General features: G+C 36.2%; 1 protein-coding gene across 1 annotated transcript in view; it reads right to left on the minus strand.

The window, feature by feature from the left end:
• Window positions 1-18570, minus strand: part of COL5A2 (collagen type V alpha 2 chain) — a 150413-nt gene that overhangs the window by 29536 nt on the left and 102307 nt on the right. Inside the window, exons 17-33 of the mRNA XM_007108047.4 lie at window positions 16394-16438; window positions 14920-14973; window positions 12599-12697; window positions 12211-12255; window positions 11995-12093; window positions 10677-10730; window positions 10336-10443; window positions 9223-9276; window positions 8537-8635; window positions 7278-7331; window positions 6454-6552; window positions 6294-6347; window positions 6146-6199; window positions 5132-5185; window positions 4356-4409; window positions 2696-2740; window positions 2289-2387 (exon numbers count right to left, since the gene is read on the minus strand). Of these exons, the coding sequence (XP_007108109.1) occupies window positions 2289-2387; window positions 2696-2740; window positions 4356-4409; window positions 5132-5185; window positions 6146-6199; window positions 6294-6347; window positions 6454-6552; window positions 7278-7331; window positions 8537-8635; window positions 9223-9276; window positions 10336-10443; window positions 10677-10730; window positions 11995-12093; window positions 12211-12255; window positions 12599-12697; window positions 14920-14973; window positions 16394-16438 (1170 nt within the window). The remainder of the gene's footprint in view (window positions 1-2288; window positions 2388-2695; window positions 2741-4355; window positions 4410-5131; window positions 5186-6145; window positions 6200-6293; window positions 6348-6453; window positions 6553-7277; window positions 7332-8536; window positions 8636-9222; window positions 9277-10335; window positions 10444-10676; window positions 10731-11994; window positions 12094-12210; window positions 12256-12598; window positions 12698-14919; window positions 14974-16393; window positions 16439-18570) is intronic.

Consider the following 18570-nt stretch of genomic DNA (forward strand, 5'->3'; position numbering starts at 1 on the left):
CCCAAAGTTAGCAGAAGGAAAGAAATCATAAAGATCAGATCAGAAATAAATGAAAAAGAAATGAAGGAAATGATAGCAAAGATCAATAAAACTAAAAACTGGTTCTTTGAGAAGATAAACAAAATTGATAAACCATTAGCCAGACTCATCAAGAAAAGAAGGGAGAAGACTCAAATCAATAGAATTAGAAATGAAAAAGAAGTTAACAACTGACACAGCAGAAATACAAAAGATCATGAGAGATTACTACAAGCAACTCTATGCCAATAAAACGGACAACCTGGAAGAAATGGACAAATTCTTACAAATGCACAACCTGCCGAGACTGAACCAGGAAGAAATAGAAAATATGAACAGACCAATCACAAGCACTGAAATTGAAACTGTGAATAAAAATCTTCCAACAAACAAAAGCCCAGGACCAGATGGCTTCACAGGCGAATTCTATCAAACATTTAGAGAAAAGCTAACACCTATCCTTCTCAAACTCTTCCAAAAGATAGCAGAGGGAGGAACACTCCCAAACTCATTCTATGAGGCCACCATCACCCTGATACCAAAACCAGACAAAGACGTCACAAAGAAAGAAAACTACAGGCCAATATCACTGATGAACATAGATGCAAAAATCCTCAACAAAATACTAGCAAACAGAATCCAACAGCACATTAAAAGGATCATACACCATGATCAAGTGAGGTGTATTCTGGGAATGCAAGGATTCTTCAATATACACAAATCAAACAACTTGATACACCATATAACAAACTGAAGAAGAACAACTATATGATCATCTCAATAGATGCAGAGAAAGCTTTTGACAAAATTCAACACCCATTTATGATAAAAACCCTGCAGAAAGTAGGCATAGAGGGAACTTTCCTCAACATAATAAAGGCCATATATGACAAACCCACAGCCAACACTGTCCTCGATGGTGAAAAAATGAAACCACTTCCACTAAGATCAGGAACAAGACAAGGTTGCCCACTCTCACCACTCTTATTCAACATAGTTTTGGAAGTTCTAGCCACAGCAATCAGAGAAGAAAAAGAAATAAAAGGAATCCAAATAGGAAAAGAAGAAGTAAAGCTGTCACTGTTTGCAGATGACAAGATACTATACATAGAGAATCCTAAGGAGGCTACCAGAAAACTACTAGAGCTAATCAATGAATTTGGTAAAGTAGCAGGATACAAAATTAATGCACAGAAATCTCTGGCATTCTTATACACTAATGATGAAAAATCTGAGAGTGAAATTAAGAAAACACTCCCATTTACCACGGCAACAAAAAGAATAAAATATCTAGGAATAAACCTACCTAAGGAGACAAAAAACTTGTATGCAGAAAACTATAAGACACTGATGAAAGAAATTAAAGATGATACAAATAGGTGGAGAAATATACCATGTTCTTGGATTGGAAGAATCAACATTGTGAAAATGACTCTACTACCCAAAGCAATCTACAGATTCAATGCAATCCCTATCAAACTAAGGAGGGAAGAGATATGGGAACATGTGTATATGTATAACTGATTCACTTTGTTATAAAGCAGAAACTAACACACCATTGTAAAGCAATTATACTCCAATAAAGACGTTAAAAAAAAAAAAGAACCCATGATATGAAGCTGGCTTCAGGCTCATTCAGTAATTAAATTGAAGCAGATCTTCTGCAATCACTCTGGCCCTTGAAGGTGATAAGGGATCTAATATTACATGATCATGAAAAATTCTACTTCAGTTGTTTGCACTGAAGTTGGCCACACAGTCTTCTACCAATTTTAAAACAGCATCCAAAAGGAAATGGTACTGATTTTTGCCTTATAATGTATTGTACTTTCGGATTTCAAAAATGACATACTTTCCTATATTAAGTAAGCAGAACTGTAGAAACTGAGACAAGGTAAATGGAGCATATGATTAGGAAGATATCCTAATAAATTATGCAATTTTCGATTTCTTGCCTCTGCTTATTAATAGAAGTCATTAATAAAAGTTATATAAATAAATATTAGAAACAGGTTGGTATATGAGAATGTATCACTGTTTTATGTAGTGATCAAAAATCCCGTCGAAGAAGAGATTCTTTTTTAGCTGACTCTTTAGTGCCAAAGAAAAGCCAAGCAGGTGCTCATTAAATATTTGTTGAAGAAATTATATAATCAAATATTTTGTAAAAACAAGATAAATAAATAAATAATAAATCCTAGCACCATTATGTGTTTATTGAGCAGTAATTTTAGACCATTTTAAACTACTGAGCTCGCTACCATACTTACTTTTGGACCATCAGGACCGTGTCCTCCAGCCATTCCCTTCTCACCAGGAAGTCCGGTTATTCCTGGTTCTCCTCTTTCCCCCGGATTTCCTCGTTCTCCCTACACAACATAGGAATGTCAAACAGTCTCAGTGCTTGATCTGAAAACGGTTTAAAAGTGTTCCTGGAAATGTGAAAAATGACTTCTACTGGGGAAAAATTTAGAAATGAGCAACTATTAAGACTCAGTTTTCTAATTTAATAAGAAATGAACTTGAAGTAAGCATTCACAGCACAAAATATTTCTCATAAGATTGATTTTCATTAAGTAAAAAACTGTAACAATTAAAGCCCAGTTTAAGATAAAAGATGCTTTTTCAAACTGAAGCCAATGGACACAAAGTTAATCATGAAGAAGAAAATACTTACTCTAGGTCCTAATGGGCCAACTGCTCCAGGATCTCCAGGAACTCCCTATAAAATACATTTTTTTTAAATGAAAAACTTTCAACTGAACTTTAGGTATTTATTAAAAATCTTTCCAGATCATATACCTAATTTCTTCTAACATACTATTAGAAGTCTGACTAAGCCCATAATATTGAAGAAAGAAAAAATGTGTACAATTTTATAAACAATGGGATATCATATACATTGGATGGAAATACTTTTCCAGAAAAATTTATATTATACCTGAATGATTGATTTTTGGCAATGAGTTCATTCAAAATATTATCTCACAAAGATATTACTTTTAGTAACAATAAAATACAAGCAAAGGCCTTTTATTTCCTAATGGAATGTGAAAAACTTAACAGAGGAAAGTGACATTAAAAGCAATGAAGTACTACTAATCTTTTAAATAGAACAAATTCAATTCAATTTAATAAATATTTCTTGAACATATAATATAGACAACACACTCTACTAGGAACTGTGGGTTCAAACTAATGCAGTCATGACTACATTAAAAGTTTGCTCTTAACTAAAGGAAAATTTGTCATTTAAAACTTCTTTGTTTGATAAAGACAGTAACTATATCAAGTAGGCCTCCAGTTTTGTCCCTTGAAATGTATTGTCTTCATTGTGGCATGATCTTCCTAAAACCCAATTCTAATAGTATTTCTCTCTACTTAAAAGCCCTTCATTAGCTTCCCATCACTCTAATAATAAGAACAAACTAGACTCAAATTAAGACTTTCCAGAATCAGGCCCCTGTCATTCTCCAGCCTCTTCTTCATCCTCCTCAAATTGTATTTCACACTTCTGACCTACCGAACTTTTTTCAGTGCCTAAATTTGATCAGCAAGCCTTTGCACTTGCTGTTTCCATTTCCTGGAGTATTTTCTTACCTTCCCTCCTCCCCGCTTACCATCATTCTTCCTTCAGATCTCATAAAAGATACTATTTTGTCCAGGAAACTTTTTCTAAACCCCAATGTCTGAATTAGGTGCATCTTCTAGGTTTACATATACACAGTGCCTCTCTTACTATAGCATTTAGAATATACTACTGTTGTAACTGACTTTCTATATACTCTCTGTCTCCTAGTAAAATAAAATATAAGGCAAGGTCCATGTCCATCTTGTTCAATTGGTTCAGGCCAAGGCTTAGTAAAGCTTAGCACAGAGAGCTCAGCAAATATTTTTGAACAGTTAAATGAATGAATAAATCACTCAAAGAAAAATAAATTACATAAACCTATGTGCTGGTAAAATGACAGAAATAAAATGGTAAGTTTCTGTTCATAACCGTTTATGAAGCCTCCAGTAAAATGTACAGTAAGACATATTTAGTGATTAAGAACACAGTATAAGCACATGACCTGGGTTCAAATCATATCAGCTGTGTGACTTTGGGAAAATTACTTAACATCTGTTAAGTTATTTAACATCTGTTAAGTTAACTGTTATTTTCCTCATCTGTAAAATGGGCATAATAATAATAATAGTACCTAGTACACAAGAGTTGTTTTGAGGATTAAAGGAGATAATTAATTTAAAGCAAAGCAGAACAGAGCCTGACACATAGTAAGTGATATTATGTTAGCAATTTTTAGTATTGCTATCCTTATTATTTAAACACTTACCTGATCACCTGGCTTTCCACCTTCCCCAGGAGGCCCTGGAGGACCAGGAAGCCCCTAAAGCAAAAGTAAGAATATAAAATTGTGACTCTGTGGAAATTTAATAGGCCATCAGTGTTAACAGTTCACAATTCATGGAGCTCCCTGACTATATTTTCAAGCAAAATACATTATTTAAACACAAGTTAAGCAAAGCAAAATGAGAAATCTACATCCTCTAACATAACACAGCAGCTAGTCAGTTCATAGGTTTAGATTTTCATTTGCACACCACTTAGCAAAAAAGAGGTAAGAATATAACAGTAGGTTCTTTATATTTGTGGAGCTTTTAATGGCTCTGAGAACAATACTTTAGGCTGCTAGAATAAATATTGAAAGTTAGTCCTGACAGTTTTTTCCCCAAATTATGTTTATCTATGCTATTAATCTACCATCATATTTAATTAAATAAATCATGAAAATTTGTTCAACAAAAAATTTTAGACAGTGTGTCAATAAAATTAGATAAGCCTTAATATAGTTAAATAAATCTTATTGAGATATTAAGAACATTTTATGATTTATAATTTGTTAATAGGTTTGGGGTTTGATTAGTTGTTCAGGGGAAATCTGTTCCTTCTCTTTGAGCAAAAATGTTTGATTTTGTCATCTATCTTATTTACTAAAAGAGGAATGACTTCTTTGAAGATTGTAGAATTTCACATCATTCAACCATATCTTTTTATAAAAAAGCATTTTGGTTAGGGGAAGAAGAAATGGAAGACTGAGTCAGTGCATACCTGAAAGCCAGTGGGACCTGGAGGGCCCTGTTCTCCTCTCTCCCCAGCTAGACCCTAAGTCACGAAGGAAAGAAAATCATGAACATCAAGAGCCAGATCCTTATGCCTGCTTCCTACTTGTGTGAACCACCAGAAGTATTTATATTTTTCTGTATTTCTTCCAATCACAAGTTTTTCACTTTAGCCAGATAATAAACTAGTCCTAAATGTCACCTAATGGTACTGTTTGAAGTCCCTGATGGTGTGAAAATATCTTCTAAAGCCAGTGAAGAAACTGATAACATGTGTTCATTTTTTATCCAAACATAAATGTCTGGAGCCAACTGTAAAATTTGGGGGGAAATTGACTATTGGCATGGGAAAATCCATTACTTTTATATGTCTAATCTAAAAGGGTAATTAATGTTTCCATTGTAGTTTGTTTCTCAGTGTTATAAAAATTATTAGTCAAACCTTCAAAACTAGAATAACTAAAGAAAGCAAAGCTAACATTTAAAAAAAGATATTTAAATTGCCCCATTCCAAAACAAACATGCCATAATATTTCTGATAAACACAATTTTAAAATCCTAGGATGAAAATATACCTCAAAGGATAAATATTATTCCTTTTTAGTCCATCCAAAAAAATAAATGCTTAAATAAATTTCTATAAGATACAATATTAGAAAAAAAACCTGGTATAATCGAGTATTTATATATTTTAAATAAAATACAGTATAAAATATTTGTCAGACACTACTTTCCTCACATAATTTTCATCTATGATAACATAGAGATGATGAGGTAGCTTTTACCATCAGCATTTCGTAGAAGTTTAAGATGAAAAGACCAATAATTCTACTTAAAAAGGCAGAAGATGCCAGCACAGTAATCAAAAGAAAAGATATAACTGAAATTCTTCCATCTTGCACTTTTTTATTTACTTCCCCCTGAAACCTATCCATGAGTAAAGTCTCAGACAAACATCATTGAAGAATGCAATGTGAATATATTCTCACTAAAACTTACATACCGGGGGACCCACAGGACCGGAAGGACCAACTTCACCATCTTTTCCAGGCGCTCCCTAGCATTGCAGAGAGATAATTTATGAGGTGAGACCATGAGAATTTGGGTAATTTCATATATATTTTTTTCTTTAGCAGAAAATGTGTAGTTACCCTCTGCCCAGGAACACCAGCATTTCCTGCTTCTCCAGGTTTTCCAGGGTCACCCTAAAGAATCAATGCAAACTAATTTAAATTTCAATCAGTTTGCTATAAACATGTCAGCTCCAAGTGAGGATTATGATGAGATGGCAACATTATACACTGTACTCACACTGCTACCTTTGGGGCCTGGAAGACCCATACTCCCAGGCTGCCCTCTGATTCCTATGGAGCCTGGAGGACCTGGCCGGCCATCCTCTCCTGGAGCACCCTACAAAATTGACAGGAGCAATGTAAGTTTCACATAAGTTCTCTCGGAATGTTACATCACCCAAATTGTCACTTGCCTTTCCTTCCTATAAAAGTTATGTAAGTTTTAAATTAAGCTACATTTTTATTTTAGTGAATCAGGACAGTTGAGTGTTTAAAAAAAAACTGCTGAGGTATTTGAATGTTTAGAACAGAGACTTTATCCTTATTCTATACACAAGCCTCATCTTTATGTCTCTTTACATTCTCATATTAATAGGGGAAATCTTCCTTCTTTCATTTACTCTTGTTTGTGGTAATGAAAACTCAGGACTTCCATTTCACATTTATTGTATAAGGGAAGGGCCCAGAATATATGAACTGTCAAATTTATACTTACTTATCTCTTAAATGTATAAAATTGGAAGGATATCAAGAAATGAGAATGTTGCTAACAAATTCCACTAATATTAATAAATACATCATGGCAACTTTTTCACTTATGTCAGAGAAGCAATTACAATCTCAAGCATTTATTTCAATACAATGTTATCAATTTTTGGCCATTTTGAAAATACGCAGATCCTTAATATCTGCTTCCGGGAGAGGAAGGTACATTTTAAACATGTAAACATGATCAGCATCCACCTGATCAAAAATGTTAACCTTAAATAAACATCTTACCATTTGAGTTGCATGTCTATTGAGTAAGATTAATGGTGGTGGGCTTTTGTTTAAATTACTTACCAAAGGTCCAAGTTTTCCTTCAGGACCTTGAACACCAGGATTTCCTGTCAGACCCTAAAAATGAAAAGCAATTGTCAGTTTGTTGCTGACCTGCAACTGGAGTAAAGATTCTAAAGAGTAAAAATAGCACCGCATTACAAAGATCCAGTTCTGCTTTGCAATGCCCACTCTCAGTAGCCTTAGGCTCCTCTAGACAAACTCACAGGACCATCAGGGACCTCACCCAACCTGGTTTCAGAAGGATACAGGGCAGACAATGCAACAAGGCATCACATGTGGGACTCTCCACTGGGAGGAGTCCTCACAGCACAGCCTTCAGGGCCAGACTCTTAAGCCTCCCACAATGGGAGGCCCCATGTGAGAGAATCAGTCTACGTGGTGGGTGCAGGAGCCACCCTGGTTTGAAATCTCACATAACCAATATTTGTAACAGCACTTTGGACATACTCTACTGGTCCCAGCAAGGTGAATGCCCAGGTACAAGTCCCTGCAAACTCAGGAAATCCAAAGCTATGCCTCCTCCCAGTATTTTTTAATTCATTCATAGTCCTCCAAGTCCAAATGCAGTCTACAATCAGGGATCATTTTTACTAAAAGTAATTGAATGGTCATTCAGCTGGCATTCCACCTTTATCATGTGTCTAGGGAAGAATATCGAAGATATTCATCGAAGATGAACCCAATGCTTGTTTCTCACATAGAAGGAGAAAGGGTTGGAGGAGACTTTTACTCATGTATCTAACACTGGGTTCAGGATAAAGAACTTATGTTGAGCCAAATGTATCTTTCCATGAAGCTTTTTGTATAATCCTTTTCTCTTTAAGGGGCATTGTTGACAACTGAATATAAGGGTAATTCCATAGTTCAAATGAATTTTCAAGTGGCATTTTGTTAAAATGAAATTTGTCAGGAATTCTCTGTGCTAAAAGTCACATAAGTTGTTCATCAGCAAGTAAAGAAAAATTATAAAAATTGATAAACAGGATTTTTTTCATATCAAGTGGTAAAATTATTAATACATACCTCTTTGAATAAAGGAGACTAGAAGTTTTTTTTTTATATACATGATAAAAATAGCAAGCCATTCATTATTTCAAAAATAATGAATCAGGTCAAACCCAAAGAAAAAAACAAAGAAATGTTCCAAGTCGTGAAAGCAAGCTATTAAAAAAAAAGACAAACCTTTAAAAAAAACCTTTAATGAATTCTCAGGAGCATATCTCCTGGGTTGATGTAGCAAAAAACTGCTGTGTTCTTACCCGAGCACCTGGAAGCCCAGGTTCCCCTGGACGTCCTGGGTCCCCCTGACCTCCTTTAGGTCCTGAAGAACCTACAGGACCCCTCTCTCCTTGAGCCCCCTGTTCCAAAGCAAAGCAGAACATGTCAGAAAAAAGGGAGTGCAGGGAAACAAAAGCAAGCATATATAAAATCCTTGTTTTACAAATCAAACCACTAGTATAACATAAAAGAGTTTGTCAAAGTAGTTACAAAGACTTCTTTGTAAACCATGTCACTTCACATTTTGTTCTCATTTGGATTCCTTGTAGAATAGAGGTTTTTCATCATTAACTAATGAAAGTTGTGTTTAGAGCCTCACTCCAATAACTTAGATTTAGAAACCCCCAAATTTTGAAAGAGTCTAAATTTCTAGATAAAGGAAAAAATATATATCGGTTAAAGGAAAGATTTATGGCCTATTCTTCTCAAGAATGTCCCTGGAGAGTTTGAAAACAAACTCCAATACACCTCCAACCATCGTCCTTCTCCCCTAGGCCTCTATAATGAAGAAATTGTGCAAGAGGGATTTGGCGTTAGGAGTAAAATCTGTGTCCAACTCTTTTCTAGATCTGGACCCATGTGGGCCAAAGCTACATCACCATGCTGGACAATCGCATCTTTTGAAACACTACCCACAGGAGTGTCAACCTTGATAGGATAACCTTACCTTTGGTCCAGGTAAACCATCAGAGCCTGGAAAACCACGATTGCCAGGAGCACCCTACAAATGACCAAAATGTGATTCTTAATTGTGGATGTTTTTGTAATACATAATGAGTGGGTAATTTTTATTCTTAGTACTATAAGGTTTTAGGAGCTATGATCAACCCAACACAGCAATAGATATGTATAAGAAAAAATAACCTGACTATACAGAAAGACATTTTAAATTTTGAAAAATATATGTTAAGTACTGAGCCAAAATTATTCAAATCAAAAAATATTTTACCACTTCATTGTAAAATTAAACATGGAGAAAAACTGATACATAGATATAGATACAAAGAGGCAAAGAAATGGTACCATCTACCGCAATCAAAATGTCAGTCATTGCAGGCATTAGTATTGTCTTTGACGTGAAGCCCTTTGCATTTTCTGAGGTTCCATACAAAAGTAAGGTGATATTGTTATTCTCCCTTTCAGACCTGTTTCATTATAGTCCAGCCACAGCAACCTTTTCTGGTCTTTAAAATCACTAAGCCCTTTCTGGCCTCCTGAATTTGCATTTTTTGTTTCCTCTGCTGAAAAATGCTTTTTCTCTCAAGTTTTCTTGCTGGCTCATCCTAATCTTCAGATCTTAGCTAGATGCCATCTTCTCAAAGAATCTTATTTCCTAACTACATAACCTAATGACACACTACTGTCATAAGTTACTCTCTACCACATCACCCTGCTATTCCCTAAGTGTATATGGCACTTATTAAAATGTGTAATTATATTTTTATTTACCTGTTAACTTGTTTACTGCTTCCCTCCCCACTAAACTATTGTTTACTAGCCCCCGCATGAAGGCTGGAACCATAGCATTCTTGTTCACTGATATTTCCCAAGCACCATATACCAAATTGGCATAGAGCAGTTGTTCAGTCAATATTAGATGAATGAATGAATGAACAATGATTAGACAGTTGGCTCCCTGAATTCACAGATAGTCATACTGAACTGTGCAATGCACCTGCTAGCATTTCTCTTAATTGCTCTAGTTTTCCTCACTATCCCAAAAGTTATTCATGTATTTCCCCCACAACTATAAGAATTTATTCAATCATTCAAATTTTACCCTTTCTCCCATGGGGCCTGGAGGACCAACTGTTCCTGGATCACCTCGGGGACCTCGTTTGCCTTCTTCACCAGGTGGGCCTATTGGACCCTGAATACCATGTGGCCCCTATTGAAAACAGAAGGACAGATACCAGAAAGAGCCATTTGACGAGGGAGTTATAGTCAAAAGATTCATTTAAATAAGTCAGTCACAAATTTTAAACTATATTAAGCAAACTATTTCCATCCAAAAGTATTATAATTCTCACTGTTATTATTTGAAGTACTTGAGTATTTTGGGCTTACACTTCTGGATAATATTCATGTTCTTCTTATCATTTAAAAGAAATAAAACCTTACCGGTTCCCCTTTTGGGCCAGCTTCTCCTTTGAAACCTGGAACTCCTGGATCACCCTAAAATAAAAACATCGATAATTGCAAGAACCAAGAAATTTATCCAGCCCAACCTGCTTTAATTATTACAGTGAATGGGTCTTGAAAATTTTCTGCAGCTGAGTCTGTACTGAATCAGCAGTATAATAATTTTTTTAAATTATGCAAATCTTGTAGAATGTGTGTGAAATTTTATAAAATCCAGTATAGTTAGGTAGCAATTTGTATATTTTACAGGGGTCTTCAAAAGATTTACTTTTAAAATCTTGTTTTTAATCATGCATAGTAGGATAATTAGAATTATTCGGTTATTATTCCAATTTGATAATAAAAATTAGAACTAACAATGACAACTTCAATAGATAAATCTATTTAGAGTCTATTTTAGGAAATAGATTTGTTCACCCAAAATCAAAATAATTTTATATTTATGTTCTATTTATTGAGATTTGACAACTTCAAATAGGGTATTTTATCTTTAGAGTATTCAAGAGTTTTGGGTATGTGTGTCTTTATAATACCAATTGTACTATAATTTGTCGGAACCAGATTGCTAAATTGAGAACATGATAAAATCAAATGTAAAATACCAACAACATGCATGTTTTTATAAATTTGTCACTAGCATTTAAAAAGGATTTATCAGCATAATCAAATTACTTACATCAGGATCTAAAATATTTGTTTTAAGTAGTACTAGGAAACAAAGTTTTGTTAGATATCAAGCTAAAAGATACATAAGCACAACTACTCGATGTGTTTGTTTCTTAAGAACTAACCGTAATATTTTTACCAATAGATAAATATATGAATATAAAACATACAAATTTATACAAAATGTGGAAACTCATTCAATATAAACAACATGTTGGAAGCACTCTTCAAGAATAAATCTCAAGAAATAGCTGTTGAACCCATTTTAGCCAAGCTGTCATTATAACCCCCCATGAAAACTCCGTATTCCCCCATACTGGCTTGCAAAGTGTCTCCATATGTTATGCAACTATTTATAAAATTCTAAGAGGTGGATTATGAAGTTATGACCTTACTATTTTAAACAAAAGAACACTAAAATTTAACATAGTGCAATAATTTTCCCCTTTGAATTTAAACATGTAAATTGTACATTAACATTTGGCTTCCACTTTACAAAAATTCCTACCTTCTTTTGCCTCATTCAAATAAGTCACATTATCTATGTTTCACTGTATCTCATTACACATTATTTCTCTGGCGATCTTAGTTGTATTATACTAATGGATGATAATTCTTTGATGGACATTACCGGTTGGCCTCGAATTCCTGGAGGTCCAGTGCTACCCTGAGGTCCTGGAGATCCAGGGGGCCCTGCTAAGCCAGGAGGACCAGAGGTACCCGGAGAGCCCTATTGGAATGCAAGAGTAACATGATGAGCAGAGACCTAGGCAGAAGTCTATGGTCACTGTGCAAAGGATTGTGCCCATTTGAACCTCATGTGGCATAAATGAAGTTAGTTACTCACTGTTGGGCCTTTGGCACCAGGCGTACCATCAGTTCCCACTGCACCCTAAAAGATACAGGAAAAGTTCATGAAATATTAAGCCATATCTAGGGTGGTATTCAGATGTCCACCCATCTCGCAAAAGGAGGCAGAAAAATTACCAAAAAGAAAGAAAGGAAAAATAAATCAACCACCATTATATTATAAAAATCACTTTTATGACTAATTAATTCCCTTTTCCATAAAATAGACAAAGTTTGCAGAGTTGACAAGGGACATTTTTTTTTCATGAGTTCTAAACACTCATTCAGAATTGAAAGAGAACATATTAAAATATGTTGCCTTTGTTCAAAAGTTATAAAACATGTCCAGCTTTCAGTGATAATTTTTAAATATACTAGGAACTTACAGGAAGACCTTGAGAGCCAACAGGACCTGGTAGCCCAGTTTCACCTCTTTGCCCCTGAGGACCTTCAGGGCCTCGTGCCCCAGTGGGACCTGCTTCTCCCTAAAGGGGTATGAGGAAAACGTTAATTTAAGAAAATATCAGTGTGGTGTGATTCAAAGCTGACTGCTTATTTGGAGTTTTACATTTTACACCCAATCATTTAAACGAGTCAAGAGCACAAAGCAGTTTCCAGGTGTGTGTGCCTAACTTAGCTTAAGGGATGGACTCACTTCCCGCCACTCTGGATGTGATGATGCCCACAGCATGCAGAGCAGAGCAACCTGGTGAGGGTCACCTGATAGCCACCCTTGTTTCAACCCAAGATAGGGATCCAGATAGTAAATAAAAATACAGGATGCCTGGTTAAGTTTTAATTCAGGTAAACAACAAATGATTTCAAAATAAGTTTGTCCCATGCAATATCTGGAACACATTTATCCTAAAAGTTTATTCTTTATTTATCTGAAATTCAAACTTAGCTGAGTTTCTGCATTTTATCTAACATATTAGGTACCTAATGTAAATCAAATCCTAGAGGGAATCCCTGTTATCCTTCACTGAAATACAAAGAACTAGACGAGAAAGTTTATTCTTCATCTAGATAGCCAGAGACCCTGGAAGAATATTACAGGTATAGCAGAATTTTGGCCAAAAACAAACACCAGGGGTGGTGGTCTTTATGTTGGGGGTGGTGGTAGGACAGGGAAACAATTTCTGAAACAGTTTTGTGAGGTGTTTGACTTTATTAAGGAGTTTTCAGTAGCCAACAGCCCGTTCTAGAAAAACCCAGGAGGAGAGGGAAGTATCCAGAGTCAACTACTGCATAAACTATGATGGCTAGTGAAGTCTTAACCAGAGGCCACAGTAGGAGCAGAAACCACTTCCTGCTAAGTGAGAGTCCTGGGCATTGTGAGTATCCTTCCTTGAATTCTCTAGCCAGAGCTCGGTGTGAGGGTAGAGAGTCTCACAGAGAGAGAGAGGGAAGGGATTTTGCCTATTTTGATTGAGGTACACAGGGAGGTTGGGTCCTCCAAGGTCAGAGTCAGTGGCAGCAGACTTAGGACTCCAGGGATCAGATCAGATACAGAGGGGAACTGAAGAAGGTCCCACTCGGCTGAGTTCACAGTGAGTTCTCAGTTAACGGAGGGACTGGTTAGTGAACCAACGGAGGGCACCATTTTAAAATAAAGCAGCCACATCCCTGTGGCACAGAATTTAAAGTCAGCGTTAGAGAGAGCCGAAGAATAATTGGACTTGACTCTCACATTTCAAAGAATACTTGAAATGTCAACTAGAGATTTTTTTGTTTGTTTGTTTGTTTCGAAGTTCAAATCCAATCTGAGTGGCCCCACTAACAAGAAGCGTGGGACTGTGCTGAGGGCATCCTCTGCCTTAGGCACTATGCTAAGGGTTTGCGTATTTTCTCATTTAATCTTCAATAAAATTCCTTGAGAAAACAAGATTTAGAGAGGTGAGGTGACTGGCCACGGTTATTTTTGTACAGCAGAATCTTGTGAGCAAATCCCTTCTTCAAGATGAAGAAAATTATTGCCAAAGAAAAACCAGGTGTGAGAAAAATCAAACGTATTGTGTTGTTCAAAGTTTGAAGGTAGTGTTCTGAGTTTATTCACTAATTTAGCTAATATAATCTTAATAACCTCCCACTGTAATCCATGGATTTATCATCCAAAGTGTTTAGAGAAAGAACAAATTGTGACTCACTACAAATGTAAATCATCCCAGCAGAATACTTCAGTCCATTCCCACATGGACAGCCAAATAGCCTCTCCAAGCGTTCCATTAATGATTATGTAAGTTGGGGGGGTGGAGGTGGGGAGAAGGGGGGCATAAGTGGAGGCCAATGTTGTGTGGCCTTCTGACCACCTCTGATTTATTTTACTCTCCTATTGTTTAGAACATTCTGCTATTTATTACTGCCAGGCACTGTAACCAAGAATAGAGTTCCAATTCAGATTAAACCCTTACTCCTCACAGCCGTTACAATTGTCTGGTGTTAGAGTCCTATTGCAACAGATTCTTTGATACTACAAGTGTATGATTATAAGTAATTCTCTTTTAATTACTTATTATATAATAATATCATTTTTTTCATTTTCTTTTTTTTCCCCCTACCATAATGGACATTGAGAATACGCTAGGCTCTCTTCCTTAGTTAAGAGAGACTTCCACACTCGTCAATGAAAGAAATGACATTCTTTACTTTGGGATTCAGGTACTTAAGTAATTCATGTCATCAAGAGCTAAATATAGTAACATCTTACCTTCAACCCAGGATTTCCTGGAAAACCAGCAGAACCAGGTATCCCAAGAGGACCCTATTAAAAGAAACCAGAAAAGTGATTAGATATGTATTTTAATTAACATGAAATCTTTTATTCTTTTATTCTGTACTTTGACATATAAGAATAATCCACTTAGTACTTTAAAATTTAATAATATAATTTAATAATATAAGTACTTTAAAAGATAAATATAACTTTATCATAAGAACCTTACAACACTGATATGAAATTGTGCTAAAAGACATGTCCAGTGGTATTAAACATAACAGAATTTCCTAGTTGTAGCATACGAGAGTCAGTCACAAACACAAATTGAAACAATTGCTTCTAGAGAAATTACTTTCTTTGTGTTAACCAAGTAATAAGGATAGTTTTTAGAAAGTTACACATTGTACCAAAATCTAGGACTTCACTTTATAAAAATGATGATTAAGAATCATCTGGATATTTTGGAGTGATTTTTTTCAGTCTAATGAAAAGTGAATATGTGTCACTATACTACATTTGGGAAGGCATGAATAGAGTCTAAACCACTGATTTAAAGCTGGATTTAAAGGAAATGAGTGTAAGAGGAATTTCATTCTAGGTTATCCTGATTCTTCTTTGAGGACTGTATTTTATTTATTTATTTATTTATTTATTTATTTTTGGCTGTGCTGGGTCTTCTTTTCTGTGCGAGGGCTTTCTCTAGTTGTGGCGATTGGGGGCCACTCTTCATCACGGTGCGCGGGCCTCTCACTGTCGCGGCCTCTCTTGTTGCCGAGCACAGGATCCAGATGCGCAGGCTCAGTAGTTGTGGCTCACGGGCCTAGCTGCTCCGTGGCACGTGGGATCTTCCCAGACCAGGGCTCGAACCCGTGTCCCCTGCATTGGCAGGCAGACTCTCAACCACTGCGCCACCAGGGAAGCCCGAGGACTGTATTTTAAATCCATCAGTTTTGCATTAATAAAAGCCCTTTTAAATTACACTTATTTTTCCTTTTTATGAGTAACAAGGGAAAAAGATCTTAAGGGCAAGTAATTTCAAATCCGATTTACCCTCCTAGTACTGAATATTTCCCTGAGCTCATCGTGTTTTTCACCTATCCATTGTACGGACCATGCTGTATTCTTATTCTTTTTATATACTCATCTTTCAAGACTAAGCTTAAAAGTTGTTCCTCTTTAAGTCTTTCTTGACATCTTTGTCTCACTGCTTGTGTTGGTACAGGTAAGTTCCCATACTTAGGTTGCTTTCCCTATTACAGCAGTTAGCAATAGCATTATACTACAATATCAGTTGATATATCTCTCTTCTTTGATAGGGCAGGTTTCAAAGACAAGTACTATGTGTTTATTGTCTTTCTGTCCCAAGCACCTGGGACACAGTAGGTGCTTTGTAAATGGTAATGAATGTACAAATGGAAGAATGAATGAATAAGTGAATGAATGAATATGAAAGTAATACACTCACCATTGGCCCAGGTTTTCCAGGCATACCATGTGCACCTCGTTGTCCCTAATTAGGAGAAGAGGCAAGATAACGGTGCATTTTCTACAGTATTTGTTGACAATTCATTTATGTTATAAAAATTTCTATGTTAAAAATTGGAGAATGAATATTAAGGTTAACTGACAACTTTAACTAGGTTAATAGCAATAAAAATACACATTTATACAACATGCGTAAAGTAGCAATAAGCACATCTGTCCTTACAGCAATAAGAAAGAAAAATCAAGACTGGAAATACAAACTGATTAAAATGATTCTTTTTACTTGAACGTGTCACCTTCTATCAAATGAGCTCAAAGACAATGAAACTTTGAACACCGGGCTCTTCTTAATAGCCAGAATAACCCAGAGGAAGGAATGCGCTCCATGTAAAACAGAAACCTAAAGCACATGTGCACACACATGTACACACACACACACACACACACACACACACACACACACACACACAAAGGAAATTAAGTAGTGGTGAATGCTGCGGGTGTCACCCAGATCCCCCTTCAGCACAGAAATAATCATTCTACCACTGCTGGAATTGTTGTAAGCTGTGATGGCTCACAGTTGAGACCCTCCTCACAAATTGCTGAAAGGAGTTAGCTATCCCAAGGTTATGCCCTTCCATGGTCAATGCAGTGGTACAAAGGATTAGCCCCCATTCAAAACAGTCTGAAGAGCCATCCCAGCTCCACTGTTCCCATGGAACGGAAGATTCATGAAGATTGAGGTCTCTGTTGCAAATGTAACACAGTTTAATTTCTCCCTGTGGCAAATCCTGCTTATTTTATTAATTTCTTCATAGGTGTAGTTTATTTTTTTAATAAATTTATTTATTTTTGGCTGCATTGGGCCTTCATTGCTGCGAGTGGGGGCTATTCTTTGCTGCGGTGCACGGGCTCCTCACAGTGGTGGCTTCTCTTGTTGCGGAGCATGGGCTCTAGGTGTACAGGCTTCAGTAGTTGTGGGACATTGGCTTAGTAGTTGTGGCTTGTGGGCTCTAGAGAGCAGGCTCAGTAGCTGTGGTGCACAGGCTTAGATGCTCCACGGCATGTGGGATCTTCCCAGATGAGGGCTCGAACCCATGTCCCCTGCATTGGCAGGTGGATTCTTTTTTTTTTTTAATTTAATTTAATTTATTTTTTTATACAGCAGGTTCTCATTAGTCATCAATTTTATAAACATCAGTGTATACATGTCAATTCCAATCGCCAAATTCATCCCACCCCCACCCCCACTTTCCCCCCTTGGTGTCCATACATTTGTTCTCTACATCTGTGTCTCAATTTCTGCCCTGCAAACTGGTTCATCTGTACCATTTTTCTAGGTTCCACATATATGCGTTAATATACGATATTTGTTTTTCTCTTTCTGAATGACTTCACTCTGCATGACCGTCTCTAGATCCATACACGTCTCAACAAATGACCCAATTTCATTCTTTTTTATGGCTGAGTAATATTCCATTGTATATATGTACCACGACTTCTTTATCCATTCATCTGTTGATGGGCATTTAGGTTGCTTCCATGACCTGGCTCTTGTAAATACTGCTGCAATGAACATTGGGGTGCATGTGTCTTTTTGAATTATGGTTTTCTCTGTCCAGTAGTGGGATTGCTGGATCATATGGTAATTCTATTTTTGGTTTTTTAAGGAACCAACATACTGTTCTCCATAGTGGCTGTTTCAATTTACATTCTCACCAACAGTGCAAGAGGGTTCCCCTTTCTCCACACCTTCTGCAGCATTTGTTGTTTGTAGATTTTCTTATGATGGCCATTCTAACTGGTATGAGGTGATACCTCATTGTAGTTTTGATTTGCATTTCTCTAATAATTAGTGATGTTGAGCAGCTTTTCATGTGCTTCTTGGCCATCTGTATGTCTTTTTAGGAGGAATGTCTGTTTAGGTCTTCCACCCATTTTTTTATTGGGTTGTTTGTTTTTTTAATATTGAGCTGCATGAGCTGTTTATATATTTTGGAGATGAATCCTTTGTCCACTGATTTGTTTGCAAATATTTTCTCCCATTCTGAGGGATGTGTTTTTGTCTTGTTTATAGTTTCCTTTGCTATGCAAAAGCTTTTAAGTTTCATTAGGTCCCATTTGTTTATTTTTGTTTTTATTTCCATTACTCTAGGA

This window comes from Physeter macrocephalus, chromosome 2, assembly GCF_002837175.3.
Source record: "Physeter macrocephalus isolate SW-GA chromosome 2, ASM283717v5, whole genome shotgun sequence".
NCBI classification, from domain to species: domain Eukaryota; kingdom Metazoa; phylum Chordata; class Mammalia; order Artiodactyla; family Physeteridae; genus Physeter; species Physeter macrocephalus.